Source organism: Oreochromis aureus, linkage group 12, assembly GCF_013358895.1.
Source record: "Oreochromis aureus strain Israel breed Guangdong linkage group 12, ZZ_aureus, whole genome shotgun sequence".
NCBI lineage: Eukaryota > Metazoa > Chordata > Actinopteri > Cichliformes > Cichlidae > Oreochromis > Oreochromis aureus.
Genome location: NC_052953.1, coordinates 19,153,002 through 19,174,455, shown reverse-complemented (window position 1 = coordinate 19,174,455; position 21,454 = coordinate 19,153,002). Strand labels below are relative to the sequence as shown.

The following is a 21,454-nucleotide window of genomic DNA, read 5'->3' as shown; positions in this document are numbered from 1 at the left end:
CAAGGTGGTTCAAGTTCATGCCCAAGAGCTTTAGTTTGGTTTCATCTGATTACACCACTTCCTGCTGCTCCCATGTAGTTTCGGGCAGATTGATCACCTTTCTCGCAATTATCCTCACATCATGAGGTAAAACCTTCCATGGAGCTTATATACAGCTTTATATTTCTTCCATTTACACACATAACAAGTGTATTTGAAATCAACTGACTGACACAGGAAATCAGAACTCTGGCTGGGCTGTAGGGAATCAAATCCTTATTTCACTCAATGACATGAAAATCAATATAAAACTTATGTAATATCTTTTTTGCAAACGCACAAACTCAGCAGGGGATCAAATAGTAATTGTTTCCCCTACTGTAATTATATGAATATTCTGTGACAGTAAATTGACATCAGATTAAAAAGAATAAATAAATAAAATGCAGGCAGCTGCCAGTGCTACCCTTCAGCCTCCAATTTCGTCCTCATTCTGGGGATATTGCATTCACAAACTTGGGTGTCCATGCAACCTGCCCACTCGCCTGGCATAGTGATGACAGTACTGTTATCATACTCACTGTGATCTTCATCAGGTTTGTCTTGGCTTCTTCGACCAGTTCAGACCACACATCCTCTCCATAACCGCCCACTGATGCAGAGGCCAGCTGCTCCAGCACAAAGTCAAGCTTCACCTTATAGACAAGCTGAACAAAAACAGGAGTGCTTGTTGTATACAGCACTGATTAGGATGACAAAATACTATAAGAAGCATCACTCATCTAAAGTGACAATAAGCATCACTCATCTAAAGTGACAATAATAGATACGGAAAACCAAAACCTCAGAAATCCAGCTAAATATATTGTGTGGTGCAAGTAAAACCACTTACAAATGACCAAGTCAATCTTCAATCATGCCAGCTGCTTAAGTGATAGTTTAAATTTAGTCTCTGACAAAACAAACAAAAAAACTAACACAAAAAACTCCAACACACAGACAACAGACTTATGTGTATCGACTCTCAGTCTTAATCAGGGTCTGCACTGAAGAGCACCTGTAAGATCATTTCTCAGAGCCATGCAATGCTTCCCACCTTCTTCATAAAATATTAAATCTGTTTTTAATTCATAATGATCTATAAACCACAAATCTAAGCTTGTAGTTATACAAACTCGATTACCTCTAAATCCAGCTCAAATGTGATGGCAAACTTTTCAGCCTCTTCAAACATGTGTTTGTGAAGAAGCCTGCTCAGCCTAGAAATAAAGAGTAGTCACATTAAGTCAGATTACATCAACATCATATAGACTATAATGTCATAAACTTTAATTAAATTAGGTACCTGTTTTCAGGTAAAGCCTCTGTGAAGGATCGAACAACCACAGAAGCGACTGGCTCTCTTCGACTATTTGAAGAGCAAGAAAGAAGTTTAATGTTTGAACAGTAAACAAAGGCCGATCATCACAGTAAAAGTCGCTCAGATATATCCTACCTCTCTGGGTTCTCACAAATCCCCTCAACTAAATAAAATGCATCCTGGAATTACAGAAAAAAAGGCAACCAACTTTAACATGAAGAAATCTCAACAGACAGAAATTGCAGTAGCAAAATTAATGTAACGCTTCACTTTGTGTTGACTGTTTACCATGTTTATTTTTGTATGGACGAGACAGGAGACAAAGGAAACATCCAGAGAGTAGCAAACAGTCATAGAGGGCAGGAATCGTATTTGCAGTGAGCTGATCTGAAAAATTCAAACCCAACATAACGAGTTCAGAGTAGAACTCTGGGAAATCATCCGTTAAAGCTTCTTCAAATTGATTTGTACTTCTACCTGACTGTTGTCTTGCTTTGTCAGCATGATCATCTTCATGCTGCCTTTATCTTGGCTGTAATACACACATGAATGAACATTTTCAAAACTGTTTTAATGCCCCTGTGCATGTTTACAGTACGTTGTAAAACAGTGATACGTACGCCACCATGGAGGCAGAGCCACATTCTGCAGTGAGCTGAAAGTCATGAACGGCGAGCTCTGGCCAACAGTGAATCATGACAAGGAAGTGCAGATCCCAAAGACTCAGAACATCCTGAGACACAAGAAATAATCCAGGATAGATTTCAAAAATCAAATTCTGATTGATCTAAAAGTTTGAACTGTTTTAACCAAGCAGGATCTCACCTCAGTGTCGAGGATGTACAAAAGGTTATCCACCACCACTATCTTCCTTACACCTGCAAAGACACAAAAACAGCTCTTAAAAATCATCACTTGTTGAATCAGCCCTAGATTCAACATTTTGCTTTTATAACCATGGATTTTTTTCTCGGTGAAACAAACGGCAGTGGATGGAGCAAAGTTTGCTTTTCTTCACGTCTGAGTTTATTGATCAGGTTGATGAAGTACTCCTGCTTGCTTTTTCCCAGTAAAGGTTTTAATGGTGATCACTGGAACAGCGCTGCTGTTTTGGATGCTAGAAACACGTTTTCTTTCTCCCCACCTGAGCCTCACCACCTTGGTAACAGCTCTGCCTCTTTGCTCTTCGTGGTGTATAAACAGACTCCGGCACCACATTAAACTGTGGTGGCCCGTCATCACTGCTGCTGTATTATCAGTGTTTCTGTTTCAAACTGGGGACTGTGTGAACTTAATGTTGTCACTTTTTATTCACACGCTGCTCCTAAATAAGTTTCTATTTGCAGGTCTGTTTTTAGTCACAAATGTGGGTGAAATGTTCAGGTTTACATTGTTTATTGCAACAGCAGCCTACAGAGCCATGTGCTAAACGAAGCGTCGAAGCAAAGAAGTTGCGTTTAGAATTTTTTTTAGAATCTAATTATTCTAGTTACTCAATGAATCGTTGCAGTCCTACTTCCAAAAAAAACATAATGTAATGCAACACTTGGGAACTGAGAGCACTTACCTGGAATTAAGCTGCTGTCGACGGTCTGAGCAAAGCACATCTTAGCTTGATGAGGGCCCATCCTCCAGTGAGTCAAAACATTTTCTTTATCCCCCTGTCAAGATGAAAATATTGTTTTACATGATATAATGAAACACTTGATTTATGTTATGAGGACTATCAAATATTTAAAATGCACGGACAAAACTGTGAGCACGAGGCAACTGATTTAGAATGACTCTGATTTAAAGACATATACACAGTCATGGCCGATGTGAATGTTTTTTTGTGCAGCATAAGACTCCTTACACGCACATATTACTAAATGAGGATCAATGAGTTCAGTGTATGCACATGGCCTCCTATTCACCAGAGCTCAGTTCTATAGAGCACCTTTGATATGCGGTGGAGAGTCACATCATGGATATCCAGCTGAAAAATTTTCAGCAACTGTGTGACATTATTATGTCACTATGGATCAGATTTCTGAGGAATGTTTCCAGCATCTTTTTGAATCCGTCCCGCAAAGAATTCAAGCAGCTCTGATAGCAAAAGGGGTCCAACCCAGTCCTAGCAAGGTGTACCTAATAAAATGTCTAGTGTAAACTTGCCATTAAAAATTGTTTTATACTTGTAGTATTTGGAAAAGTCTTTGAGTCATTTACCATTAAAAAAGTGCCACCTTTGCTGGTATGAGACCAAAAGTAAAATGAAATACAGACATCAGGACAGAATGACCAAAACATATCCGAAACACCATAAGGTGTTACTATCATTTCTTAAAATCCTTTCAATATGCTTCGTTTATCATGTAACACTTATCTCAGAATTGTAGCTGGAAGTCAAATTAATAAAACTTGACACTGATGGACACTGACCCCAATCATCAGATGGACTTCATGGCCCAGACTGAACATCACTGCTGTGCTGCAACCCTCCTCATGGTAATCCTTGGTGGAGTAAAAATCTATCTTGATCAAAGACTGGAGCTGAAACAGAGAAATGTGATTATTTCTGCATTGCTGAAAGAAAAAAAATATTGCTTGTGCATAAAAAGAGGATTTGACCTTAACTTACCTCCTTTAGAGCTCCAACATCCATTTTTTCAATAGCTGGAATGACAAAAGACAGAGATTAAACAATGGCTTTGAAAACAACAACAACAACAACAAAAACTTGGCAGATGTGGGGGACACAAATTTTTATACCTGACTCAATCTTTGCCAAGGAAAGGTTTGTAATGTGGAAAAAACCATCCTTTATGAGAAGGAACATGTGGTACATTCCTGACAATAATAAACACACAACATGAAAAAAACAAAACAAACAAGCAAACATAAACCTGACATGGCAGCTAGAGAACTGCTGCTACATCCACTTGTATTTCCAGGACATGTTAATTTCTCATAAGTCACTGTTCTCATATCACCTGAGGATGTCTTGTCTTCATCCATGATGAGATAGCGGTAGGTTTTCTTATCTCCATTTGGTTTCTCAACCAAAGCCTTCAATTTCAGAGGATACACAACATGTTAATGATGTAACACTTTATGCATCACCAGGGTTTAGTTTTTACTGCTGCTACTGTCCTGTATACTTTAGCTTTATTATTCAGACATGCATACGACTAGATAAGATTAGACAGGATAAGAGTTAAGGCCTTAAAGATGAAAACAACCACACACACCCGGGTTAGGAGGATCCTCTTTTGCGGAACGTATATCAAATGAAGGTTTCCATTTTTTTCACAAACTACCAGAAACTTTCCCTTCAGGCACACGTCAATGGCGTCCACATCAGTTTCTGAAAAACAAAACCTTTGTTTATTTATACTTTTTAAAAATGTATTTTATTTATACTTTACAGATGCCTCAAAACTATTTTTAAAGACATTTTTATGGCTGATTTTTATACAGCCACACAAATAATCTAATGCTCACCAAAGTTAAGAAGCAGGAGGATGCTCTGATAGCTCTGATCAAACAGGATGACTGTCCTGTCAGCAACAATAAAACTCCAGTTTGAGCCGCTCGACGACGTGAAATTGGGATCTGCCTGCACCTGTAAAAACCCAGGTTTACTAAACCTTGCTTAAAACACTAATACAGGCCCAGAAGTCTTTGCCACAAACCCCTTGGCATGAGTGTGTGGTAAATATTTACATCAGTCACCTCATTAGCACTGGAGACTTTGACCAACGTGTCCACCTGATACAGGCCACTGCTGTTTTCCTCCCGGGACACACCATCGAAACGGACTGTATTTGTATCTTCGTTGGTCAGAAGTTCAACTTCGCTCCACAGCGCCATTTTCAGGAGCTGATAAGGGAGAGGATATCTTAACTTGCCTAGCAGCTAGCTGTCATTAATAAGGTTATAATACCAATGCTAGCTATTTAGCAGAGATTTACAAATAACAATAAAATATAAGACGGCGATATCGACAAACAATGGAATGACTTTTTTATTAAGTAGATATAACCGACAGTAACTCACCAGTTTACTGAAATACTTAAACAGTTATAGCAGAGAGAGCCGACATAACGTCACCGTATTTAGCTTTAGAATTTGGCGGGTTGATGTAGGTTGTTAGGATTGAGTTGTTTGTGGTGTTGATTCCCAGAGTTTTGCCTGTCAGATACAATGTCCTTACAGTAAAAGGTAAAAATCCAGAGCTTTCTGTATGTTTAGCAGTAGCATCCCACGCGACACTCTATTATATCTATCGATATCGACAATCTATTATAAAATGTTTAATGCAATGTGTCTGTGATCTAATACGGCTCATTTAAATGTTTAAGCTATTTTGACCTGAGATTAAGAGACGCCTGAAAGGCTAAATCGAGGATAAAATAAAACATACGTAGAGGCGGGGCATTGCAGGAGTATCCGGCGAGTTTTTTGTGTTGCCAGGTTTGATGATTTACGGCCGCATGCAGTGGTTTAAACTTTAGGACTCATATGGCCATGTTTACGTTTTTACAACAAACGTGTATTTTTTTAAGAATATAACAACAAAATAAATAAATATAACAAATTAAAAAAGAATAAGACGAAAAGGATAATAAGAATACGACATGTTTTTGTAATAAATGTTTGCTGGGTGTATAACCAATGACTGTATAAAAGTAATTATGTCTTACTGTAATATTATGTATTATACTATTTATTTTGTATTGCAGTCACAGTATATATTATTATTATTATTATTATTATTGTTGTTGTTGTTGTTCGTTTCTTAAGTTTGGCATTTACCTGAATCAGGGAGTCAAGAGGCTACAACTGGCAACCCAGATTAGATTAGCTGAGCTAGTCAAAGGGCCTCAGCAGTTAGCTACCTCTCTACCTTTTCGTCTTCGTTCACAAAGGCAACAAGAAAATCGCATTTAGGCATAAATATTATACTTCAATATAATGTCGGTAAGTATTGTCGTGTTATTGTAATGTCATACGTACATGGGTTTGATAGCCACTTCGTAGTTTTAGTGGAAGTTTTCGGTTGTATTCATAATATTTTTCTCTTAAAGATGGCGCCTAGCGTGTGTTAGCTTAGCGGTCGAGCTAACGATAAAATTACTCCAAATATCACCGCGGTGAAGGCATAAAGAACGAAAACGGAGAGATTTGGCTGGCGTAGATTACATGATGGGTTACTAGCTATTCATTTCATGTGATCACTAGAATCCGCACATTTCATCCAATATAATAGCAACACAGTAGCACAAATGAGTGATATAGCTAACTATGAATTAACACTGCAGTGACCTATGGTATGTCTCATCTTCTGAAATGACTGCACTTTGAAAACGGCTGTGTTTTAGTCTGCGTGAGCCACACAATAAAAGCCATTATATCGTGACATTTAGTGTAATACTGCAGTATCGAAGGATGTTAAATAGGCACCACAGTATGTTGAAAACTGCTGAGCAATACTTAAAATAAAAATAACGTGCCTGCGGACTACACAGCCTTACATTCCCTCCTTACTGCAACTGCACTAATGTCTGCGACTTACTGCAGAAGTAATGTTGAACAGTGTACAGATTAGGTGTTATATGCAATAGTAATCAGCCTTGAGCATTATTTGGAAGGACTAATCGAAAGTGAAATTCATGCATTATTTAGGATCTGTTTGTGAATGTTCATGAAGTGCACTCTAACCCAGTGCAGTGCCATAACACTTTATTTCAGCACTTTCTTTCCTGCTTATTAAAGCTGTTGGAAAAAGGAAAACCAATACTGTAATTAATTTGCGCCTTGCCTTTGAAATGTATTTTGATTATCGAAAACCTTCGGAATAACAGGGAAATCTTTGTTAATTAAGAAAACTTTATGCACACTGGTGTTGCGTAATCAATGTCTAATGTATTTATTGGCGTTAATACATCAAACAGAAGCTCTATTTGTCTGTCCAGATCATCCTGTGCATGTTTTGAGTATCACAGAAAATCCTGGCTGTATTTTGAGGGTTTTTAATGGCTCCAGATAGGCTTTTGAGGGCAATTACCTGTGTAATCAAGTACTTTTATTGTATTACAGTTCTACTGTTTTGTTTTTTACTTTAGTGAAAAGCCAAAACCACATGCATTTTACTACTCAACAAAAACCCTGATTCAGTTTTACTCATAGGCCATGAGTTATAGTAGATAATAGTTCTTCAGCTGTATAAAATTCACTTGACTCCAAAGAACTTCACTAATTAGTTCCTGTTGTGATTTCACATGTTTGTTTCAGGCGAGTGACAACGACTCTGTCGACTTGACCAGATCTGGCTCCCCAGTTCATCACAGAAAAAGGCATATGGAGTCATCAAAGTCCCCCAGAAGCTCCAAACACCACCATTCACGGTCAAGGTCACGCTCCAGGGACCGAAAACGTTAGTATTCAGTTCACAAACGGCACAAAAAAAATGCAACATGTATTCGAGCTGTAATACAAAATTTTGTTACATTCCTAGTTTAGAGGTAACCTAGACAAAAAAAGATTGGCAGCACAAAACAATAAACTAAAGTTTCTGATGATCCCTAGTAGTGGTGGCAATTTAGCCTCAACATTACCAAATTTGCTAAGAGTTAATCACACATGTGAAATCTGGTCTACTACCTGCAGAAAATACTTTACACAGTGGCTTTGCCATATACTTCATCATCTTGTCAGACAAACTAATTTAATCTGAAATATGCTCTGCTGTCTTTTACAGGTGACAGAAAGTACAGACGCAGTCGCAGCAGGAGTAAAGAGGTAATTAATACCTTTGTTTCTATAGTTAGAAACACATTTGATGTGATTTTAAGGACCCTAAGTTATATTCCTTGTTAGTTTTAAGTCAAGGTGAGTATGTTTTCTTAGGTTAAACAAATTATAATAGCCAAAATTAAGAAGAAGTGAAATAAATGGCGATGGGCTTGCTCACGTGGAAAGGGTCTTTTTCTTTTTTTTTTACCCTCGTTGTGCTCTGATTTCTCAAAGGAAGCTTTTGTCCTTGGTGATCTGTCATTGTTTGTAACCATTGTAAATGGTGAAGACTAGTTTTTCTCCTTTTTATTTTTTGTTAAATCCTGTGTGGAGATCACATGATAACATTTCTACAATAAATCATACTCAGCGTGCTAACGCACGAAGAGACTGAACAGAAGACCCTGCTGACATAGCAAAATAATATGCCTACTACTGGGACAGGTAACTATCTGCCATTCAAACTCCTCTTTGTCACACATTATGTGTAGAAAGTTGGATTAACTGTTGCATCTCTTGCAGCTGGGGATGGGCATAATTAATCTAAATAAACTGAAATTGAATCCAAATGTGTGGGCGTAAGGAGTAAGTTGGATGACCGAACCTACATCAGCCTTTCAGCGGGCACAAACTAATTTGGTTTGCTCTCAGTTTTTGTCACCAAATTGGAAAAAAAAAATCTCCTCAAAGTGTTTCCTCCTCCTAGCTTATTGAATACACTATTGAATAAAATGACAACTTGCTGGTTCCTGTTTGCCCACGCTTACACTTCTCTAAGTTCTATAAGAATGACATTTTGTAATTTAATGGAAGTGGGTTTGAAATGACAAGGTTTTATTCAGCTTGTCAATTTTATTACATACCTTATGGTCTAAGCGATGGTACTAACTCTTTTTGTTGCACTATTTTCCTGAAAGAGACAACTTCTTCTTAAAACAGGCACGAAAGAGGGACTCCGAGAAGCCATCAAAATCACACAGAAAAACAGATGAGCCGCAAGACCAAGAGAGACTTTCGGCAGAGAACGGAGAGGAGCGTTCCAGGCGCAAGGACAGGAAGTCTTCGAAGGGCCGGAGCCTGTCCAGGTCACACTCCAGAGAGAGGTCAGTCTGCTCAGTAAAGTAAGACTGCAGCAGGTCTCCATACTTATGACAAAGAAAAATGCAAATTGTTTAGAATTGCTGGCTGTAGCTTCTGGATGACCTGAGTCATTTATCGAACTTTGAGAAGAAAAGCGTGCCAAGAAATACAGAAATGCCTGCATTTGTTTCATGTCATTAATGTTGCTTTCAGACGGCATCACAGCAGAAGTAGGGACAAGCGGCGATCGAGATCACGCAGCCGGGACAAGAAGAAGAAGGCCAGGTCTCGCTCGGGTTCAAGGACCAAACACCGTCACCATAGCAGAAGTCGCAGTAAGAGCAGGTGGGCTCAGCTGAAATCACACCGTTTCTCATGCCGATAAAGTGCTTTTGAACTTTTGTCTTAGATTTTACATGTCATTAAGAGTATGTCTGTTGACTAACTTTGTTTTTGTTTTCTTTTTTATCTCCAGGGAGCGTAAGAAAAGGACTGAAAAGGTGCGCAGGAAGAGCCGAAGCAGGACTCCTAGTCCACCCGCCTTCCGAGGCCGAAACACAGCCATGGATGCTCAAGAGGCCCTAGCAAGAAGGTAAGAAAACGGCTGAAGGGAAATGTAGACCTTTGATGATTGGCTTTAAACCTGTGATTTAAAAAATAGATTTAAAGCCCAGCCCAATAAGTAAGGCATTTGTTACTGAATCGCAGGTGGAAGTTTAATATCGCAGTTTGTGGTTACAGTAAAGCTTCTCATTCATGTTGCGCTTTTTACTAATGTTTACTAATGTTGTTCATAAAAGGCTGAAATGGAATCATGAATGCTGGTTTCAGCATTCATGATTCCAACAAAAGGCGCTAACTTTGGTAGCAAAAAGTGAGCTTAGAGAAGCTTTAGCTTCATGTAACCCGTTCAAGTGTTACGCCTGCTGTCGTTGCGTTGTGTTCTGGCGTGAAAGTAAGAGGCAGGAGACAGTACTGGGTCTTTGGCTCTTTACTGTACGTCTGCAACACAGAAATATGGATGTGATCTGCGTGTGTGTCACGTGTCTGCCAGTGCACCTCTCCTCCGGCCATGCTGAAAGGAGCTGTGACTGCAGCTTCATTAACACTACAATAATATAATAAATCAAATACAGCAAATTGTTTTAAAACATTAACTTAAGCCCTCAAAAACAAAAAGCACAAAATAAATAATATGTCACTGAAAAATCATCAAAAACAACTTATAAGAACAATAAACAAAATAATTCAAAAACAAATAAACAGTCAGATAAATACAATTCAATAACCAGGACCCAATACTTTGGTACTTACAATTCAAACATTATACTTAAGTTCAATCATATTAATAATCGCCATGCAACAGGCAATACAACACTGTACTTATAAAAACAATTAATGAAAGACTGCATCTCCAAAACATAAGAACATCTCCATACCTGCAACACAGAAATATGGATGTGATCTGCGTGTGTCACGTGTCTGCCAGTGCACCTCTCCTGACGAAGGAAAGAAGAGTGTACGCTGTTAAAAAAAAAAACTGCCGCGAGTACGCTCACAAGCTGCTAGCGATCAGGCTAACTTAGCATGCTAGCATTTCAGCTTCGTTCTCGGCTAAAACTCATTAAAAACATATATTAGCGAACTCCGCCCTCCACAAAACTTACCCCGAATTAATCTCTTAATGACAAACAAAAACGCTGCGGTTCGGCTATATTTACATTGCAGCTTGGGCTCTGAACAAACTTTAATTAGCAGAGAGCAACGTGGCAGTGACTTACCTCCGGCCATGCTGAAAGGAGCTGTGACCGGGGCACACATGCACGCGCCTACGTCACCACGCAGCGCGCACACACACACGAACGCACACAGACTCAGATCACACAGGCAGGAGACCGAGATGCAAAAATGACATATTTAATCCAAAAAAAAGGTGTTTTGGGTGAAATTCACAAGTATTTAACACATATGTTACATTCACCCCCCCTGAATTTCACCAAAACCACTACACATCTGAATGGTACTGCAATACCAAGAGGCACAACGATGCTGAACTACCATCACCTCCGGACCAGGCAACCTAAGGATCTTATCCCATAGTTCAGTTAAAAACTATCCGTAAGACGGATTAAAAGAAGTTGGATAGGTTGATCAGGCCTCCAACCCTTTCAGAACACAAAGGTGCAGCCTACACCTCATCAAACGTGGTCCCATTAAACACGCACAGTGAGTGCGTCATGATGCCTCAAGGAAATACACATTCATAATACGCAATGGGATGACCAAAAAACAGTCTATGTCAGAAGCCAAGCCTCCCGTGGTGGTAACAGGCCCCATGTAATAGGCTTCTGGACCATGTTTTCTATCAGCCTGTTGACTGACTTTACCACCCGACCTGCTCTGGTAACCACTCTGCCTCGAACATTGGCACGGTGAGGGTCATGTCTTGGCAAGTTGGATGGCTGCCCAGGATACGGCCGACCAGAGGTCTGATTCATGTCGGAGCCAAAAACAGGAACAGTCTGTGGAACAACAGCGACCCCATGACAGGCACCTGGAGCAGAAACTGTGCCAGACTGTGTCACATCAGAGGTAGCGGAACAATCAACCGGAGTAGGAAGAGCAAAGTGCTGGGTCTGACCAGAAGGGCTTGCTGAAGTGTGAGTTGTGCAAGTCTGAGAGTCAGATAAGGCATTGTCCACGTCCGCATCATCACATGAACCATGCTGATGATCCGTGGACCGTGAGGCCTGCTCTCCTACCACAGAATCCACATCCACCCCATGGCTCAAATCCGAAAGGACCCACAAGGAAGTCCTTGCCGCGGTAGACTCTGTCTCCAGACTGCCAGGGTCCTCCAGATCCCCACAAGCACTGAGATCCCCCCTCACTGGAGAAAATGTCCAGGGACTGACTCCCCAATGCATCCTGAACAGGAAGGAAACTCACGTCCAACAGAAGGTTTCTGTGTACAACCTTACTCTGGCCTGAAGAGTCACTGATTCTGTAAATGTGGGTCCGAACTGGACCCTGGTGCCCTGTCAAATCGTGGACACCTTTCAAGGCCTGGGCCCGTAAATTCGCTGGCAACACCAACTGGAGTCTCTTTGTTTTGCTCACAGGGTCTCTCGTCTCCCTGTAGAGAATGCCATCCCGAACCTTGAACCTCTCCCAGTGCTTCAATAAGGCCAGTACCCTGGAATCCATATCATGTCTCTCACGCCTGGAAGGGCGCCTCCTGCGGGCTATGAGTGGCAGGACAGCGGAGATGACAGGATCTTGAAGTTGGTGGTCCTCCAGCTCATGCAAGGCAAGTGATGGCAGTACATCATTGCCAACTGGTTGCAACTGCTGAACAAGGTGGAGAAGGGAGACAGCTCTATTCTCCGCAGCGGTTTCCCAGTAATCATGGTGAACCAAGGTAGCCTTGACTTCCGACAAACTGTAGGAATCTTCTGAGGTCAGAGCTGGAGCAGGTTGTTGGGCAACCTGAAGATTTTGGACACCAAACCTGAAAGCGTCCTGCACCTCATGAGCCGCTGCACCTTCTGCATTCCGCACCAAGTGTTCGTAGGGCTCCTGAAGTAAGCGGCCACCAATAGAATAGGTGAAGGGGTCACGACTGAGTGCATCTGCTACAACATTCTTTCGACCTGGGATGTACCTCAAATCAAAGTTGTAGGATGACAGCTTGGCCACCCACCTTTGTTCCTAAGCGTCCAGCTTGGGCTTGGTCAATATATGAATGAGCGGGTTGTTGTCAGTCCACACTGTAAACTCGTGCCCCTTCAACCAGTGGCTGAACTTTTCAGAGATGCTCCACTTCAGGGCCATGAACTCTAGGCGATGGGCTGGGTATCTCTGCTGTGACCTGCTTAGCGCTTTGCTCACGAAAGCAATAGGGTGTGCCTTATCCCCGTCGATAGGCAATTGTGATAAAACCGCTCCCAGTCCATCCAGAGAAGCATCGACAGACAAAATGAACGGTCATGAAAAGTCAGGATGAGCCAACACGGCACAGTCAAGGAGGTCATCCTTCAGTTTATGAAAAGCCTTGTCACACGCAGGGCTCCAATCTGCAGCAGTCAACTTCCTGAACATGCCAGCAGCCCACCCAGCCTGACTAGTCCGTCCCTTCCTCTTCTGGCCAGCCGTCAGAGCAAACAGAGGCTTGGCAATGGCTGAGCAACCAGGAATGAAGCACTGATAGAAAAAGACCATTCCTAAAAAGGACTTAATCCTTTTCACAGAAGGAGTGCAACCATCCTTCTCCATCAGAGCCTCCTTTAACATCTTGGAAATCACTTCCACCTTAGCTGGGTCCACCGCGACTCCAGTCTGGTCGATGACATGACCAAGAAACTTGACTGACTTCCGCAGCAGATGACACTTCTTTGGACTCAACTTGAGATTGTTGTCTCTCAACCTTTGAAAAACAGCTCGGAGCCGGCACAGGGCTTCCTCTTCAGTGGGAGCAAAGACCAGGAGGTCATCTAAGTAGCAGAGCAGACTGGTGAAGTTGAGGTCACCAAAGATGTTCAGCATCATGCGCATAAATGAAGCCGGGCTATTGCAGAGCCCTTGTGGCATCCGGTTGTATTCGTACAGGCCAACAGGCGTTGTGAAAGCGGTGTACTTCTTATCCTCCTCACACATTGGAATGTTGTAAAACCCGGAAGTTAGATCCATCGTGCTGAAGAAGGCATTGCCCTCAAGCGCGGCAAGGCAATCCGCTTGGTGAGGGAGTAGGTGCGCATCCTTAAGAGTTCGTGCATTCAACCACCTGAAGTCTGTACAAATCCGCAATCCACTGTCCTTCTTCCAGACCATGACGAGGGGGGATGCATACTCGCTGATGGATTTGCGAATAATCCCTTTCTCCTCCATGTCAGTAAGTACCTGCCTTAGTTGTTGGTAATGAGCAGGAGGCACTCTTCTGTAAGGCATGCGGAATGGGCCTTCATCAGTCAGGTGGATCCGATGTACAAAGCGTTTAGCTTCGCCACAGTCAAGCGGGTGTCTAGAGAAGATGTCCTCATACTGCTCAACTAGCTCAACAAGCTCTCTCTTTGAATGTAAGCTGGCATGGCATGAGTCAATGTCAAGATCACCCAAACCGAGGGAACACAACCTGTCATTCAAGTCAGCCTCGGTAGCGGCTGGCCCACTGACTTGTGCCTGGGCCATACTCGCCATCTTGCAGGAGTCCTGCGGGAAATCAAGGTCCTCCACCGCAAGGCAAGATGAAACAACAGCAACCCTCGAGTTGCGTTTCAAGGTTACTGGTTTTGCGGAGAGATTGGTCATCTTCAATGGCACCCACCGATCACCCCACATGGATGTAATCACCCGCCAACAAGAACGCTCTTTTCGCCCAGACCCAGAGGTGCAAGGTTCCACGATGATCGTGCTGCCTGGAGAGACTGGCACATTGCTGGGCAGCCTGCCCCATACCAGATGCTCACACTGTGGGAGTAGTGTCACAGCACGAGGCAGTTTCACAGTGCCAATTTTGTCAGGAACCTCCTCACCCCTCCATCTGGTGGTGCACGACATCATGTCCAAGAAGTGCTCGTAGTCAAGAAGCGAGTGCTTGCTCCCCATAGACACAAGCTTCCAATAGTCATCAGAATGTTTCATCACTCGCATCTGGTACTTGAGGACATTGGAGCCAATGATGAGCTCATCACGCTGGCCCGACACCACCAAAACTGGCACAATGCATTTCACACCGTGGACAGTAAGTGTCAAGTCATAAACGCACTTTGGGTGGGTCTGCTTCCCACCACAGCCAACCAGCACAATACGTTCTGCCGACCGCGGTTCACTCACAAGAGCTCCAGCTTCTCTAAGCGACTTCTCAGCCTCCTCACTCATAGTGCAAGCCATGGACCCGGAATCCATCATGCCCCTCAAGTTAACCTTGTCATTCACTGCAACTTGGTTGTAGAATAATTCACTGAATGTAGGCACTACTGCCGGTCCCTGAACCACGACACGGTATCCCTCTGGCGTTGTCGAACAGGTGTTAACATAAAGAAGTTCAAGATCCGATTCATCAGGATTGAGGGTATTAGGTTCATCCCCCACACTGCCCCTCTCCAAGTGTGGGTGACTCAGTTTTCCGAAGGCCAACTCTGCCTCGCGGCAGCTCCGGCCTCCCGTCCCTCACGACAACTGTGACAGTCCTTTTTCCAATGGACCAGGAGCAAAGCATGCAAGACAGAGATTCTCTCTCCTGCAGTGCATGTGAGTGGAATGACCAGTGTTGCCACAGACCTGACAACTCTTCTTAAGGAAGGGCCCGCGGTTAAAACGCTGCGAAGGTGCAGACGCCGGGGCTGCAGACTGCACATTCTGACATGCCATCATGCGATCCAAGAGGCTGATCAGAGCGCGCATGCCAGCCACATCAAAAGCTTGGGTGTTAGTCGAACCAAGCTCGCAACCAACTGACTGCTGACTAGACTGAGTGGTCACAGGACATGTTGGAGACTGCTGGAACTGAGGAGTAGGCGTAGACACCGGGCAAGAAGACACTGATGTCCCAGAGAGACAGGCTGTCGAAACATCAGCTAAAACAGGAGTGAAGCAAGCTGCTGTGGGCGAAAGCTGACAAGCAAGGTTTGAGACTGGTGCTGTAGGCTGAGACTGCAAGGCGACACTGGCCTGCACAGGCTGTGATGCCATCACTTCTTGAGGCACAATAGAGCAGTTGTGGCTAACCTCTTGCCTCTGTGAGGTGTGGAAACTGCCCTGACTGCGTGCCCTGAGTTCACGCTGGAAGCTATCAATGCGTTCTTGAACCTCAGTGGTTGTCCACTCCTCAGCTGCTTTGATGCTGAGCCTGTTCAAGAGGATGGGGTCAGGGCAATACTTGATGAACATCATCAAGACCTCACGTCCCGGATCCTCAACATTACGCCCCTGCCTACGCAAGCACTCGCGCAACAACGTCAATAGCATTGTTTAGCCTTATCCAATATTCCATCACTCCCTCATGTTGTAATGGTTTGGTGTTATAGAAGTCAGCCATAGGCATAGAAGAGTAAGTCAATACACTAAAGTGCTGTTTCAGAATGTCAAAGATCAATTCAGGAACCTGGACATGGTCAAGTGAGGGGTTGTGACGTAGGGTGACCTTCACTACATCCTTAGCCTTCCCCATCAACCTAGCCAAAATGTCACGTGATCGCTGATCTGTTGGTGTGTTGCGTTTTACAAAGTACATTTCCATCATTTCCACCCATTCATGAATGGAGAATTTATCACTGCCGTCACCCCTGAAAACTGGCGGCTCCTTGACGTCTGATTGCAAGACAAGTTTCACCCCAGACAAATTCAGCTCAGGAGGTCCCTGCTCAGCCTTAGAGGCTTCAGTAGGCATACTGGTCCCCTTATCACCTTGCAGCTGGGCTACAATGGACTGACCAATCTGATTGGCCAAATCTGAGATGAGTGTACTCAACTCAGCATTGGCAGCCGCTCATGGGTCTGAATGTCACAGGGAGGAACCTGGAGACGAGTGGAACAAAACTTGGGAGCAAATGACACACCAACTTTAGGTGTCTGAAACCCATCCCCAAGAAACCACCCTCGCCCCAAACCAACATTAGAGGAAACCTCCCAATCAGGAACACCAGTTGCCTCTGAACCAGATGCTGACTCCATAATGATAAATAAAGCACAATCACAAAAAACACAAGGTTCAAAATAGTGTAACTGTACAAAAGCAAAAACTTAATGTTAATCAGGATCAGAATTGAGCATATTAAATGTCCAAGCTCATTCAAAAAGGCCCACACAAGTTAGGAAAAGCAACCAACTTGGAACAAAGGAAATCGCGAAGAGCTCCCCACGGTGATCGAGATGACGTCGATGCTTGATGAATCCAAAGGGTCACGGCACCAATGTAACCCGTTCAAGTGTTACGCCTGCTGTCGTTGCGTTGTGTTCTGGCGTGAAAGTAAGAGGCAGGAGACAGTACTGGGTCTTTGGCTCTTTACTGTACGTCTGCAACACAGAAATATGGATGTGATCTGCGTGTGTGTCACGTGTCTGCCAGTGCACCTCTCCTCCGGCCATGCTGAAAGGAGCTGTGACTGCAGCTTCATTAACACTACAATAATATAATAAATCAAATACAGCAAATTGTTTTAAAACATTAACTTAAGCCCTCAAAACAAAAAGCACAAAATAAATAATATGTCACTGAAAAATCATCAAAACAACTTATAAGAACAATAAACAAAATAATTCAAAAACAAATAAACAGTCAGATAAATACAATTCAATAACCAGGACCCAATACTTTGGTACTTACAATTCAAACATTATACTTAAGTTCAATCATATTAATAATCGCCATGCAACAGGCAATACAACACTGTACTTATAAAAACAATTAATGAAAGACTGCATCTCCAAAACATAAGAACATCTCCATACCTGCAACACAGAAATATGGATGTGATCTGCGTGTGTCACGTGTCTGCCAGTGCACCTCTCCTGACGAAGGAAAGAAGAGTGTACGCTGTTAAAAAAAAAAACTGCCGCGAGTACGCTCACAAGCTGCTAGCGATCAGGCTAACTTAGCATGCTAGCATTTCAGCTTCGTTCTCGGCTAAAACTCATTAAAAACATATATTAGCGAACTCCGCCCTCCACAAAACTTACCCCGAATTAATCTCTTAATGACAAACAAAAACGCTGCGGTTCGGCTATATTTACATTGCAGCTTGGGCTCTGAACAAACTTTAATTAGCAGAGAGCAACGTGGCAGTGACTTACCTCCGCCATGCTGAAAGGAGCTGTGACCGGGGCACACACACGCACGCCGCCTCGCCACCACGCAGCGCACACACACACGAATGCACACAGACTCAGATCACACAGGCAGGAGACCGAGATGCAAAAATGACATATTTAATCCAAAAAAAAGGTGTTTTGGGTGAAATTCACAAGTATTTAACACATATGTTACATTCATCAGATCACTATCAGATGTACAGGAAGACATTAAATGGAGTTTAAATCCTGCTGGATCCTGTCATGATGGAGTTCGACATACAGAAAGTCAAAGGTAGTTACATTATCTGATAAACTTGTCCTCAGCTGCCAGACTCTTGAGATTTAAAATCTTTTTTTTTTTTTTTTTTTTTTTTTTACAAGAGTTTCCTGGGAAAGAAAGACAGTTGCACAAAATAGTACAGGCAATAAGAATAACAGAAACAACCAAAATTTCTAAACTTCAGTGTCAATAAAGAATCAATAGCTTGGCAAAAGTAATCGTCTAATGCCAGAAACACAGGCAATAACATTCAGGAACAGCATTGTCAGCCTGAAGTAACTGCGTCCAAGTCAATTAAAATTGGCTTCAATTCATTAAGTGAGACCAGCTCCTTAGGTTCCTGATGCAACCCCAAAGCGATTTGAGTCTCCTCCTGAGATTAAACTGGGAATCTATTATTTGTTAGGCAAATGGAGCCACTGGTTAAACACACTGGCCTTTTTGGTGGCATCAACACTCCCCCTAGTGGTGTACAGTATGACTCTAAGTTGGAACAGTGTCCTGGTGTCTTTTTACCACTATGGTTTACGTGTAGGTTGAGATCTTTTGTTCATTTTAACCAAAATGGTCTCCACTCTTCTTTTCAGGCTGGAGAGAGCAAAGAAACTGCAGGAGCAGAAGGAGAAGGAAATGTTTGAGAAACAGCAGCAGCAACAACAGGAGATCGCTGCAGGTGAGAAGTGCTAACTGTGCACAAAGTAGAAACTTTAGCGCCTGAGTAGATTTAATTCAATTTTTTTCGATTCAGTTTTATTTATATAGCGCCAAATCACAACAACAGTCGCCTCAAGGCGCTTTATATTGTAAGGTAGACCCTATAATAATACATACAAGTCAAGATTCAGTTCATCAGGATGGTCTGTGTGTTTTGTTTTTTTTGTTTTTTTTCCTGACAGCAGCAGCCGCTGCAGCAGCTGTCTCAAACCCTGCCCTCAATGTCGCGGCTCTCCTGGCCTCTGGGACGCAGGTCACACCTCAGATTGCCATGGCGGCACAGATGGCAGCCCTACAAGCAAAGACGCTGGCAGAGACCGGTATTGCTGTTCCCAGCTACTATAACCCATCCGCTGTAAACCCGATGAAGTTTGCAGAGCAGGAGAAGAAGAGGAAAATGCTATGGCAGGGAAAGAAGGATGGGGTAAGAGCTGGTTTATTTATTTATTTATTTTCTTCTTCTTTAACTTTTGAAAAGATGCCGTATTTATCATGTTTTCTTTTGGGTTTGTTTTCTAAGGAGAAGTCCCAAACAGCCGAGTTGTGGGAGAAGCTTAACTTTGGAAACAAGGACCAAAATGTTAAATTTCGCAAACTGATGGGTATTAAAGTAAGTAGAGCTGTTATTTTTATCAGCTTTTTGTACCAAATCCACAACTTTCAACTTTTTTTTTGTTAAGCTACAACTCGTCAAATTTAAACCGAATGTTTTGTCTCTGCAGGACGATGATGAGGTGGAAGCTGCCAAACCACTGAACGATGATGGGATGAAGACGCTTCAGAAGCAGGAGGAGATGTTCAGGAACCTCGATGTTCAGTATGAGATGGCTCGCTCTCAGACGCACACTCAGAGAGGAATGGGCCTCGGCTTTTCCTCCTCGTTCTCACGTGGGATGGATTCCATGTAGTGCCAAACTTGGCTGTCGTCGCCACTCTCCTGATCATACAGGACTCCCAATTCATTGCTAGCCCTCAAGCTTGCATGGATGTTGCTCTGAACATGTAATTTATTTAAAGACAAAGCTCTCACATATTGGAACATTGTAAATATCCAGTTGCTGAGCTTGTCTCAGTGTTTATTAATCTGTACATCTCTGGAAGAGGAGGCATCATTTTGATGGGCTGATGCTGGATAAAAGTACATATGTTTTGAATAATGTAACTTTTTTTTAAAAACTCATATTGATGTGATTGTTTGAACATAAACTGAATATGTGGTTCATGTGGACATTGTTTACATCAATTTAGCAAAAGGTCTGAGGTCAAAGTAGCATAATCGGAATCCTTTAGTTTGTCTTCTCCTGACTGGCAGAAATGACTTATATAAAACACAGTGTGTATTTTCTGTATTAGAGGCCGGGTTGTAATACACACGGTCTTCTGAGTGGTCCTGCAGAGAGATGAGCCACGAAGAGTAAATGTGTTTCAAATGTTCTTTAAATAAATTAGTTTTGTGTCTTAAAAAGGTTTTTAGAAAACATCACAGCAATTCATTTTATGTGATATGGGTGGGTCATAACGTGCTTCAGATTAAGGGGATGCTGGGAAAGTAGCAGTACTTATAATAACCAGTGTTTTCTATTAATTACTGTCTTAATCCACCCTGAATTGTTTATATTTTGCTTCCAAGGAACCACTTACAACTCTTGAGGATTTCTCAACGTCTTTTAAAGCTTTTCTTTGGACACTGGTTGCTTTTTCACTCATTTTCAATCCAGGCCTTGTACCCAACCATTTTCAGAGGATTGTCTTTTTATTGTGAAGCCACTTAACTCTCCAAGCATAACAAACTGCGTAGAAATGTTGCTACAGGAAGAGTGACTGCAAGTTAAGTAATAAATAACTCAACCTGACTGACTGCGCACAAAACAGAAACAAATACATGTGCTGGAAAAATACACAGTACAACTGCGTTAATGAGAAAAAATATATAAAACAAAATTAATATGAATTTCCACAGGAGTTTTTTTTTTTTTTGGCGAGAGTGTTTTGAAATATAAACCACAATTTTTTTAAAGCAGAATAAAAGGGTGAGAATTTTAGAAATTAACTTTTATGTTTGATATCAACAACTGAATGCTGTACATTACTGGAGAAACTGGGACAGGTAAAAAAAAAAAAATCAACTCATGGTCTTTAGTTTTTTTATGTTGTTAGGTCTAACTGAAAATTATTATAAGACAAACCCTTACATGGATGTGTTTCAACCATTCATTGTTTAATAGCTAATAATCAAATGCAGAGAGGTGTATAAACACATAGTGAGTGAGAAAGGTGACTGAAGAAGAAACAGTCAATGCATCATGGGAATCCCCTAGAAGCCAACACCCATGGCAGTGTAACTAAGGGGGGATTCAGGGTCACCTGATCCAGTCCTAGTCATACACTTTATCAAAGTTTTAGGTCTAATTTTAATAGCAGAGAGGGTGTCTATGTCCTGAATCCAAACAGAGCTGGTTCTACAGAAGAGG

At 42.2% G+C, this 21,454-nt stretch overlaps 2 protein-coding genes across 7 annotated transcripts in view; one reads left to right on the top strand and one right to left on the bottom strand.

Annotated features, from left to right (window-relative positions):
- kntc1 (kinetochore associated 1) overlaps positions 1-5,696 on the bottom strand; it is a 28,984-nt gene extending 23,288 nt beyond the window's left edge. Inside the window, exons 1-17 of the mRNA XM_031755315.2 lie at positions 5,381-5,696; positions 5,057-5,203; positions 4,826-4,946; positions 4,573-4,688; positions 4,315-4,390; positions 4,094-4,171; positions 3,963-3,997; positions 3,764-3,874; positions 2,907-3,000; positions 2,165-2,217; positions 1,960-2,072; positions 1,817-1,871; positions 1,628-1,726; positions 1,475-1,518; positions 1,325-1,387; positions 1,163-1,238; positions 561-686 (exon numbers count right to left, since the gene is read on the bottom strand). Of these exons, the coding sequence (XP_031611175.1) occupies positions 561-686; positions 1,163-1,238; positions 1,325-1,387; positions 1,475-1,518; positions 1,628-1,726; positions 1,817-1,871; positions 1,960-2,072; positions 2,165-2,217; positions 2,907-3,000; positions 3,764-3,874; positions 3,963-3,997; positions 4,094-4,171; positions 4,315-4,390; positions 4,573-4,688; positions 4,826-4,946; positions 5,057-5,194 (1,398 nt within the window). The 5' untranslated portion in view covers positions 5,195-5,203; positions 5,381-5,696. The remainder of the gene's footprint in view (positions 1-560; positions 687-1,162; positions 1,239-1,324; positions 1,388-1,474; positions 1,519-1,627; positions 1,727-1,816; positions 1,872-1,959; positions 2,073-2,164; positions 2,218-2,906; positions 3,001-3,763; positions 3,875-3,962; positions 3,998-4,093; positions 4,172-4,314; positions 4,391-4,572; positions 4,689-4,825; positions 4,947-5,056; positions 5,204-5,380) is intronic.
- Positions 5,697-6,161: 465 nt separating this feature from the next.
- On the top strand, positions 6,162-20,836 carry rsrc2 (arginine/serine-rich coiled-coil 2). 6 transcript variants are annotated; one of them, XM_039620768.1, is made up of 11 exons: positions 6,162-6,304; positions 7,619-7,760; positions 8,085-8,125; positions 9,059-9,222; positions 9,413-9,544; positions 9,675-9,791; positions 18,192-18,281; positions 18,857-18,942; positions 19,172-19,407; positions 19,504-19,593; positions 19,706-20,836. In XM_039620768.1, exons 1-11 carry the CDS (start codon positions 6,299-6,301, stop codon positions 19,889-19,891), a joined length of 1,290 nt encoding a protein of 429 aa, XP_039476702.1. In that variant the 5' UTR covers positions 6,162-6,298; the 3' UTR covers positions 19,892-20,836. The 6 variants fall into 6 exon arrangements, with proteins under 6 accessions (XP_039476702.1, XP_031611206.1, XP_031611205.1 ...); XM_031755346.2 differs by having other exon boundaries at positions 19,169-19,407; XM_031755345.2 differs by having other exon boundaries at positions 19,166-19,407.
- The last annotated feature ends 618 nt before the right edge of the window (positions 20,837-21,454 follow it).

Excerpts from the sequence above, each read along its gene's own strand:
- rsrc2 (XM_031755345.2), top strand. Across the intron at positions 9,223-9,412 it reads AGGTCACACTCCAGAGAGAG|ACGGCATCACAGCAGAAGTA; the intron begins GTCAGTCTGCTC and ends TGTTGCTTTCAG. Across the intron at positions 9,545-9,674 it reads AGAAGTCGCAGTAAGAGCAG|GGAGCGTAAGAAAAGGACTG; the intron begins GTGGGCTCAGCT and ends TTTTATCTCCAG.